The sequence below is a fragment of the Haplochromis burtoni genome, unplaced genomic scaffold (assembly GCF_018398535.1).
Source record: "Haplochromis burtoni strain Fernald_Lab_line unplaced genomic scaffold, NCSU_Asbu1 Contig_203, whole genome shotgun sequence".
Lineage (NCBI taxonomy): Eukaryota > Metazoa > Chordata > Actinopteri > Cichliformes > Cichlidae > Haplochromis > Haplochromis burtoni.
In genome coordinates, this window is record NW_024582564.1 from 701,797 (window position 1) to 712,455 (window position 10,659).

General features: G+C 42.4%; 1 protein-coding gene across 1 annotated transcript; it reads right to left on the bottom strand.

Moving 5' to 3' along the window:
- Positions 1-6,531: 6,531 nt before the first annotated feature.
- LOC102304703 (5-hydroxytryptamine receptor 1B) lies at positions 6,532-8,161 on the bottom strand. Its single transcript, XM_005936230.3, has one exon. The coding sequence runs from the start codon at positions 7,830-7,832 to the stop codon at positions 6,681-6,683; it is 1,152 nt and encodes a 383-aa protein (XP_005936292.1). The 5' UTR covers positions 7,833-8,161; the 3' UTR covers positions 6,532-6,680.
- Between the last annotated feature and the right edge of the window lie 2,498 nt (positions 8,162-10,659).

The following is a 10,659-nucleotide window of genomic DNA, read 5'->3' on the forward strand; positions in this document are numbered from 1 at the left end:
CAATTGCCTGCTTCAAAATTGAGAAAACATTGACTTATGGAAGTCACTAAATGTTTCTAGTCGTGTCCAAATTCATGGGCTGCATCCTCCTGAGGACTGGCCTTCGCGGTCTAAGTGGGCTGGGTCCTCAGGAGGTCGGGTAGGCCGGAAGTAAATTAGCAAATATTGGACGGTCTAGCCTTCTGATTAGCGTCACCGCTGTCTCGGTGGAGTTTAATAAACTCAGCTGTCTGCTCCTTGCTATCTAAAATATAACAGGACACTGGCGTAAATTCTCGACCATCTCACACTTCTGTTTAATCAGTTTTCTGTTTGACGTTTATTCAGCTGTGGGAAAATCACCCGGGGGATTAAAAAAGTTTTTTTTAATCTAATCTAATCTAATCTAATCTAATCTAATCTAATCTAATCTAATCTAATCTAATCTAATCTAATCTAATAACATTAATCTCAGCCAAACCGATTTACTCACGAACAAATAAAACACTGAAAAAAGCCAAACAATAACATTGTTAAGTGACTTATATATTACGTTTAACCTGAGTGGTGAAAGACCGCAGTGATCTTTAAATTAATATGCCGGGAGTTTGCCGTTCACGGCGGCTTCAGTGACCCTCGAGCTCCCGGCTAGCTATCGAGCAGGTGGATAACAGGCGTCTCTGAAAACGTCGGAGCACTTTTGAAAATATGTGGTGTCTTGATAAACTGAGCAGATATCTGAAGTTTACACAGCTACGTTCTCACCTGAAAATAGGTTAAAAGTTTATTTTGTGACCCAGAAAGAGTAATAAGGGTAATATTAAAAAACTTGGTAGCGGCCGCCATTGTTGAAAACTGGAATTGGCTGGGCCGCACTATGAATTCTGGGATATGGTGGGCCACGAAGGACACACCCAACCCATCCTTCAAATTCGGGGAAAAGGAGGATGCATTTGTCGGCTGCATTCGGAGGAGTCTACAAATTGGGACAGCCTTCATCGCGTCACTGTGACGTAATCGGCCTACAAATCCGGCCTCAGGTGGACGCAGCCCATGAATTTGGACACCCCCTCTGACTTCTATTGGTCTCTATTGGTTGTCACGGATACTCTGAAGTATCGCAGAATCTTTTTCAGGAGTGATGGGAAGACAGAGTAGGAGATGGACCAGCAGATTGGTGCAAAAATTGCAGTTATGCGGATCTCCAGTTGGGTGAAGACACAGATGAGTTGCAAAGCGATGCTTTCCATTTACCAGTTAATCTTCATTCCAACCTTCATCCATGGTCATGAGATCTGGGCAGTGAGTGAAAGAGAGAGATACGAGCAATCAAAAGGAGTTTCCTCCATAGAGTTTCTGCACTTCGCCTTAGTGATCAAGGGGGGATCTTGGAGAGTTGGAGGAGGCTCTGAGTTGAGATAATGAGCCTTAAGATCTAAAGGAGCCAGCTGGGGGGGCTCGGGCCTCCTGGGTAGCTGTTGAAAACAGTCCTGGCGGAAGTGTATGTCTAGCTGAGATGTTACGATTTACGTTTACATCCAAACTTGCTTTTGCGCTGTGTTTTCCAGATGTGGCTTGAAAATAGTTTCTCTGTGAAACTGTTCACATTGACGTTTGAGGAAGATTTTTGTCCTGAGTTGTTGGGTCACGTTTTCTGGAAACAAACACTGCTGCTGAAATTTTCAATATATGTTTTTAACAGGTCTGTCAGAATCAAAAACTTTAAATGATTTAAATTTGGTCATTGTCCCACTCAAGGCCATGTTCTCAGGCATGACTGGACGGCTTACACAGGGCTGCTACATTCAGACCTCTGTTTGGAAGTCGCTTTCTGACCTCTTACAATCCTCACTCTGTGATTTCACCACCAACAAAGCTCTGGCTTCTGTTTTAAACCAACCCAAATTTTATTTGAAGAATCTGCACAGGTAAGTAGAACCGGTCTTTAGCTCCAACTGAACATCGTCCAGCCGAAGAATAGTTTCTAAGCCTGAAATTGGAACTGAAAGTGGGACGGACACCAGGAGTTTATGGTTGTTTAACACAGATCAGCTGGTGCACCATGAACTCATCCCCTGGACCGAGACTGTCAGCATCTTAGGGCATAATTCCCCAAAATGCTAATCAAGTTGAAGGACCGCCTTTTTTTCTACACGGGAGGAAATCCAGGGTCCATCACAGAGGCACAAAGTATAAAGTGACATAACAGGTCCTCCATCTAAAGATGACAACAGCACCGAAACAATCCAAAGGTACACAAAAAGATGACATTGAAGGGGAGTTCAGTCAAATTTAAATCAGGAAAGGCTTCTGGTTTTGTTCCTGGAAGTTTTTGACTGCACCTTGTATTCACGAAAAGCCAATGTCGTAACTAAAAATGGGCAACTCGCACCAGAATCATCTCCACACACTAACAGGGTGACTTTGACCTTGCGGTGAATTGTTGGGTCATTTTTTACTGCAATATTAACTTAAATATGTTTCTAGTCACTCTGTGGTTTTAAAGTGCACATTTGGTGTTTGTGAGAATAACTGCTGACTTTTAAAACACTGCACATCACTTAAAATGCAAAAACAGCAATAAACCTATACACTCGCAACACAATGGCCACCTAACTGCTGTTGCGTGACAAAGCCCTTATTATGCTGTATGTATGCTGAGCTGGGTGCATTAACATATAATCCCCACTCACGGTGGAGGATGCAGATTCAGATAAGAAGCATGGAAAAGACAAAAAAGAAGCAGGGCGTGCATTTCATTAGGCAGTCACAGCAGACATTTTCCTCACAGCTTCCACTTTTTTCCCCTGCTGATTAATTAAGTTACGAACTGTTAATGTCGTCACGCAGCACCTCTATCAGCTCACATCTGTCAAATGTTTTATCCTCTCAGAGCAAACTGAAACGCCAACAGATTCTGGCAGATAGAAGAAATGCCAGCGCTCTCTTTGACGCCTCTTTTTAAGGCTCAGAATCATTCAAATCGGAATAAATGAACACAAGTGAGCAAACGGTCACATCCTCATAATGCCATAGACCTTTTTTATTCATTTTTTAAGTTTTCACAACAGCAGCAGTGCTTTTTGTGCTCCATCCGGGCTGGATTTCATCCTGCAGAGCAGAGAGCAGTTACAGTGCATCGCCAATGTGCGCAGAAGCGTTGTACAGCAAAAAGCTAACCTGGATGAAATGCAACTTCCATTGGACTGACGGAGCCACCAGATGAATTTCACACTGAGCTGATCGATACTGTACACAAAGAGGCGACTCGTCACAGAGCTGGATTTGAGCACAATGGCTATCCTACTTCCAGATCGAATCCCAGAGTGGCCGCCGTTCAGTTACAGGAAGAGGTGGGATCTCTTCGAGAGAAACTGCACCGGGATTTTCTATTTTTTAAAGTGGATAGACACTTTCACTGTTTCTATTGGGGAATCAAACTCATTAATTTCAGTGTTGCTCGGGAACAACTCAGTGAATTTTCCCTTGTTAAAGGAGACTGATCCTGCTCTTCATTATCTTCGGAATATAGTCGTTAAATGTGCCGAAGTTTCAAATAACGCAGTAAAAAGTGAGTAAAAATAATCTCTGTCGGCCAAAAGCAACAATTTTAATCCCTCAGCTGGCTTCTGCAAGCTAATCTGCCTTTTTTTGGTAGGTGGGTCTTAAAAAGACAGGAACGGGATTATTTAAGGGCCAGTATGAGCTTAATAAGGATTATTTTGAACCAGGATTTATCCAAAGTTACTCTCGTGGAGTCTCAAAATAAAAATATGGGGTTAGGTAGAAGCAGAATAGGTCACCTTTATGATGAGTAGAAAATTCAGCCTTTTAATTTTGATGGAAAAGTTTAATATATATAATATACAGCTTTCTATGTGAGATATATCAATACCATTCTTTCTTTTGTATGTCAGCACCTGCTTAGCCTATCTTAGCTTAGCGCAAAAGCATAAACCAAGGAGAGAAAGCTAGCCCACGACCTTTCACCTTTAAAGCTTGCGTACTCTCTCTAGATTTGAGTAAAAGAGATGTGATGCTAGCTGTTTCTCCTTTGAGTTCAATGTTTATGCTAAGTTAAGCTAATATTATCACCTTCTGACTTCACATCAAAGTCTGAAGATCTGCTAGATCTCTGTAGCTACGGGGCGCATACGGACCATTGAGGGTAAGAAAAAAACTAAAAAAAAGAGAAAATCTTCTTTTCAAAGACAGAAGTGGCAGAATTGTAGATTATAAAGCCGAACACATTTGTGAGGAAATTTTTCATTTTAAGTGAAAATTTAGATTTTTGTGAAATTTCTTTGTGAAATTTGTGAATTTTTACAAGGCTAGTACAATATTAGAAACTCACCTTCCTCTCCAAACTGTTTATTTATTTCTACGTGTTACTTCAGACTCTTTAGTGTTGCTGTAGCTGCTCCTGAACTGATAGGAGGGAAAAACTGTCTGACAGCATTGTATGAGTGTGACGATAAATATTTGGATGTCTCGTCTTGAGAGTAGCCTTAACCTTTTCCTTTAGCCCTAGGGCAGAAATCCAGTAACCATTTAACATTTTCCATAAATTACCTGGACATGGTTCCAACCTGCTTTCTGGGATTATATATGTTCAGGGCATCGCTGGAAATTTTACAAACACAGGTCAAATTAAGAGTCAAATGCAACTCAGTAAATAATAATCCATTCATTTAAAAACAAAAAACAAAAAAAAAATGTTTTACCTTTTATATCTTTAATTTTTAAATTGTATTTGCTAATTTATAATAAATAATTTGTTAATTTCAAGTCTAAAATATGGTAAAATACTGTAAATCACTTGAATGTCATATGTTGTTGGCCCAAACTGAACAGAATAAGCTTTAAAAACTAACCAGTGTGTAAACTGGGTATAACTGTACAAACAGAACTCCAAGAAATGACACCTAAGACTGTGCAGTTAAGTTGGATCTTAATTTCTTGGACAAGTTCAGCTTCCTGTTACGAAGCGTATATAATGAAGATAAAATAAATCAGATTCACAGTCAATTTTCCTTTACTTTTACCCTGCAAAAAAGCCAAAGTTGCCATCACCCTAAAACTGTAGTTATTTCATTTATTCAGCTGAATTTAAAGTTAAAGGGTGAAAAATCCACTGTCATTCCAGAGGATTTGAACCATCCTTTCAGCTGTTCCCTTGTTTGCTAATGAGTCACTACATGCTTGATTTGGATGCCCTTCCTGATTGATCCAGGCCTGAGACCATCAGGCAGGGTTTTTATCTCTCCTGTTGGCCTTAAATTAGGTGTTCTCTCCCGCGTTGGGTGAATAACTAGTACACCACACAGCCACAGTAGAGCAGCCCTAACAAAACCAAGCCCATCACCTCACTGCCTCTGCTATGGTCCTGCACATGTGTGGCTTTTTTTTTTAATCCATAAAATGATTTTTTTTTTACATTTTTTTAGAAGCTGCAAGCAAACAGATTTTTTTTTTAAGATTTTTTCCCTTGAAATGTTCTTTTAAGGGATCAGCAGCAGCAGCTACAGCCTGACATTTAACATGTGATTTTGATCAGAATATCGTGACATTTTCCAGCTTTTTAAAAATAAATAAATTTGCACAACTTTTGAGGTGTGGAAGACACAAATGCCAAGAGATGGGAGTCTGCACCAGCAGCCGTTAGAGTCAGATCTGAATTGTTTGAGTCTGATATGAGACGGCACATTAAAGCAAACATCAACACTTAGGAATGCATCTTTAGAGAGCTCTGGTAGACAGGTTGGGTTTTACAGTACCGGCTCCTCCCTCTCTCTGAGATTAGCACTATTTTACAGTATGACCAAGCAAAATCCAGCCTCTTTTTTTTGACAAATTAATGTAAAAATCACACTGATGCATACAGATTCGTACAATTACACTCAGTTCTGAGCCATGGTTAAAGGTGAACATCAGCCACAGCAAGAAAAAGAAACAGAAATACACACACTGGCCACAAGAATAAACCAAATTTGGATCTTTTCCCACAAACTAAAATCATGCCTTTGCCCCCGTTAGGGCCAGGCACATCTGAAGAACTGAACTAAACATGTTGTAGGCACCGGTATTTCCCCTTATTGACAGGAAAATGAAACACAAATCTTATTTTTTGCCCTTCGGGCTCATGGTAGCTTAGTCTTAAGCTGTTTGTGCTTACGAGCCAACTGAGGCTGGCTGTCAAACTCTTATGGCAAAGTGAGTCTGTATGCTGCAGCCAAGTGCAGCACATACAGGCGGGGGGTGGCCCCTGTATGGGGAAGGGGGAGCTTTCTCTGAGTCTTTATAGCAATACAATCACCTGCAAACGAGTCACACGCCTTACACTCACTGACACCTCTCATCTGCACCAACATCCTCAATAGCAGCACAGGCCGGGAGGCAGGTCCATGTCCACCACCTGCACCACCTATCAGGCAGACGCTCCTTCTGGAGCCACTGTGCCATAAAGAAATCTGGCTTTGGGTGATGGCAACTTTAGGAGAAGGGGAGGGGGATTGGGGAGGGGGGGGGGGGGGGGGGGGGGGGGGGGGGGGATCAATGTCGGGTTTGACTCAATCCTGGTATTTTACAGATGGGAGCTTGAAGGAGGTGTGTGTGTGTGTGTGTGTGTGTGTGTGTGTGTGTGTGTGTGTGTGTGTGTGTGTGTGTTGGGGGCGGGGTAAAATCATGGCTGGCATCGTCCTTCACGCCCTGAAGCATCTGAACCGTATCAGTTTGTGGAAGGCCTGCTTGAAGTCCTCGTTGGACATGGTGTAAATGATGGGGTTGATTAAGGAGTTGAGGTAACCGAGCCAGGTGAAAATGTCAAATAGCTCCGGGTGGAAGCAGGAATCGCACAGAGGCACTAAAAGAGTGTAAATGAAAAACGGCAGCCAGCAGATGATGTAGGCTCCGAGGATTATTCCCAAAGTTTTGGTCGCCTTCTTCTCCCTGGCGGCCGAGATGCGCTTCTTCTCCAGCAGCGCGTCGGACACAGTGACTTTGACTTGGCTCACGTTCGCGGACGAGGTAGTGTCACAGGAGGAGGAGTCGTTGGTCCCGTAGTTCAGGGACGTGGTGGACGCCACCGAGCCGGGGGAGTTGGTGATCAGGTGCGCAGAGGTGAGTCTCTTCCCGGGCTTGCTGTGCGCCTGCTTCAGGATGCGCTTCCGGGCTTCCACGTATATCCTCCCGTACAGGGCGATGAGCAGAAGCGTGGGGATGTAGAACGCGCCGAAAGTGGAGTAGATGGTGTAAAAAATGTGGTCGGTGTTCACGTTGCAGCTCGTCACCTCCTCCGCCTTCACCTGGCGCCAGAAGAACGGCGGCAGAGAGATGGAGATGGCAATCACCCAGGCGGTGGCGATCATCCCGGCTGCGCGCGCCGGCGTGCGCTTCTTGGAGTACTCCACCGCGTCCGTGATGGCCCAGTAGCGGTCCAGCGCAATTACGCACAGGTGCAGGATGGACGCGGTGCAGCACGTGATATCCGAGGACAGCCAGATGTCGCAGACCACCTGCCCCAGCGTCCATGTCTGGCTTACCGTGTACAGCGCGCTGATGGGCATCACCAGGATAGACACCAGTAGGTCCGTGACCGCCAGCGACGCGATTAGAAAGTTTGCCGGCGTGTGCAGTTTGCGGGACTGGTAAATGGTGGCGATGACGAACGCGTTTGAAAGCGTCGTGGCCAAAGTTATGAGCGCTAAGGTGACGGCCAGACCCGCCTGGAGAGCCACATTACTGTCCTTGGGCTCCGCTTTCGCCGTGAAATTGGCATGGGTGTCGTTGGTCGAGATGTTTAGCAGCTCTCCATAGATGGCAGGAGACGGTTTAAGCTGACTGGCATTCTCCATCCCTCCACCTTCCCCGGTCAGACCCCGCTGTCATCGAGCGCAAAGGAGACCGCTCCGAAGCCCCTCAGATATTCATCCACCGCGCGCGTTTCTCGTCTCCATCTCCAGCACTTATCCGACACATTTCTGCCTCCTCCTCTTCATCCTGTTCGCGTCACCCGCGGCATGTTTAACATAAAAACTCTCTGATCAACTTAAATATCCAGCAGCTGAGAATTAGAAGGCTCAGAGGGCGGCCTCTCCATCATTCTCCGGTCATTTTCTCTCATATTGGACTCTTTTTTTTTTTTTCAGTATAAAACAAGAAAGCGGGAGTTTCATCCGCGTTCAGCTCTCCTCACAAGTTCAGAGCTGCTCAAGTCTGACTCCAGGTTTTATACTGCCAACGCACCGCACGCCTATCTCTCTCTCTCTCTCCCTCTCTCCCTCCCCTTCTTTTTTTTTTAAATCTCAGATGGTTAAAGGACTCTTGCAAATATTTCCCCCCGAAAATGTTCTATTCTTTTACATCTCAACCAAAGAGTCTGTGAGCAACGAAGACGCAAGAATCAATTTAAAGCATCACATGTTTGGGAGGTATTCAGTTCAACAACAGTTGCCTCAAGATGCTATGTACTTAACACCCTGGAATAATACAAAGTCTGTGCTGAGGACTCAGTACTACCCAATCAGATACTTTCCTGATTTTTTCTTAAATGGGGGATCAGTATCTGAGTTTATCTGTATGTTACCTGTAAATGAACGAAAAAGCAGCCAATGTCCAAAGAAAACATTGAAAGACCACAAAGTTGAAGAACTGCTACTTATGACTACTTTTTAAAAAAATGACAAGAAAATCTGGTTCCTTGGAAGCAAACTAAAGAAATGCAGATCCCAAAGAGTTGATTCTGTTCATCTGGACACTGTGTCCAAATGAACAGAATCAACTTTTTGGGCTTTACTTACCTGGATGATTGAGCATGCATCAAGACATAAAGAAATGCAGAGTAGTTGAACCCAAAATATATCTCTGAAGAAGCTGTCTGATTAGAGACTTCTTTTCATGTTGTATTCATAGATGGGTTTTCTTTAGTTTAGGATTTGGTGTATTTGATATCCTCTGCTGTTGTTGTTCCTGTATCATCATTATCATAATAATTTTTCAGTTCAAAGCTGAGATCCAGAGATCACATTTTGGATCCACAGCCAGGAAACTCAGGTGATCTTAATCTAAATGAGTGTAGGCTGAAATAATATAAAGCTTTAAAGTTATATTGTGTGTCAAATCTCATCTCTAAATGTCAGTAGATTGCAGTTAGTCTCAGTTAGCTGCAGAGGTGGGTCAAGTATCCAAAAATTGTAGTAGCATTACTTTAAAATATTATTACTCAAATAAAAGTGACAAGTAGTCGTCAAAAAAGTTACTCAAGTAAGAGTAAAAAAGTACTTGGCGAAAAGACTACTCAAGTAGTGAGTAACTGTTTGAAATGTCCGGTTTATTTTATAAATAAATGCTATCAGACAAACAAAAATTAACAAATATACAAATTTTTAGTATTTTCAAAAGGAATATATGTAAAAACATCAACAAAATAAGGCACAATTCTAATTTCCAGATTTCAGTTTTTCACAACATAAAGCTTTTTTCACCAATACCTACAGTAAATAATATAAATATATAAACAGTGCAAACAATTTCCAGTGACAAGATATGCTGTAAACTTTATATTCATTTTTGCTCCAAATGGCACAGCAGCCTCAGAGAAAACATAGAGGGCATGCTTCAACATATGTCATTTTTTTTATTCCTATTTATCCCTTCGTATATTATTTATATTTGTCTCTGTTTATATTGTGTATGTGTGTGTGTTATATTTATATATTTGTGGATATTATATATATATATATTAATATTAAATCTGTAACTCTGTAACTTCTGTCGTTGCTGTCTTTTTGGAAATCGAATTTCCCAGAGGAACCCACCCGAGGGATTAATAAAGTTCTATCTTATCTTATCTTATCTTACATACAAGGCAGCTCAATTTACCATAAATTGTATGGGTGTGCATTTATTTCTGCATATTTAGCAAAAATGTGCCATTTCTTCACTCAGTGAGGTGATAGTTAAGCTTCAGCAGCAGTTTGCTCTCAAGCTCATCTGAGTACGTAAGCGTAGAGCTGCCACCCAGGCAAAAGAAAAATAGAGTAATGGTAAATGGTAAATGGCCTGTATTTATATAGCGCTTTACTAGTCCCTAAGGACCCCAAAGCGCTTTACATATCCAGTCATCCACCCATTCACACACACATTCACACACTGGTGATGGCAGCTACATTGTAGCCACAGCCACCCTGGGGCACACTGACAGAGGCGAGGCTGCCGGACACTGGCGCATTAATATATAATGTCACGTTCATACAATATAAATATTATATTGTAGGAACGTGATAATTATATTGTTCAAACGTGAAAGGTATATTGCACGAACATGAAAAGTATATTGTTATGACAATAAACTGTTCACGTTCTAACATGATATAGCTCTATTTTTCTTTTGCCTGGGTGGCAGCTCTACTCTTACGTATCCGAGGCTTTTCAATGTGGCCTCACAAAATTACCACGACTACAACAACCTCAATTGCAGCTGCCTAGTCAATGTTTTTCATTAGTAATTTAGCAAAGTTGATGGTGGTGTGTCTGTGTGAGTGAGTGAGTGAAAGATACAAAGAGGGAGAGCAAGAGACAGCCCTGACTTATCGAAGAATTAAGAAAGCGGAATCGGCTGTTCAAACCCCCACAAGGCTGCCCGCTGGGATTGGAACGATGGGACGAGGCGTGAGTTTCTCA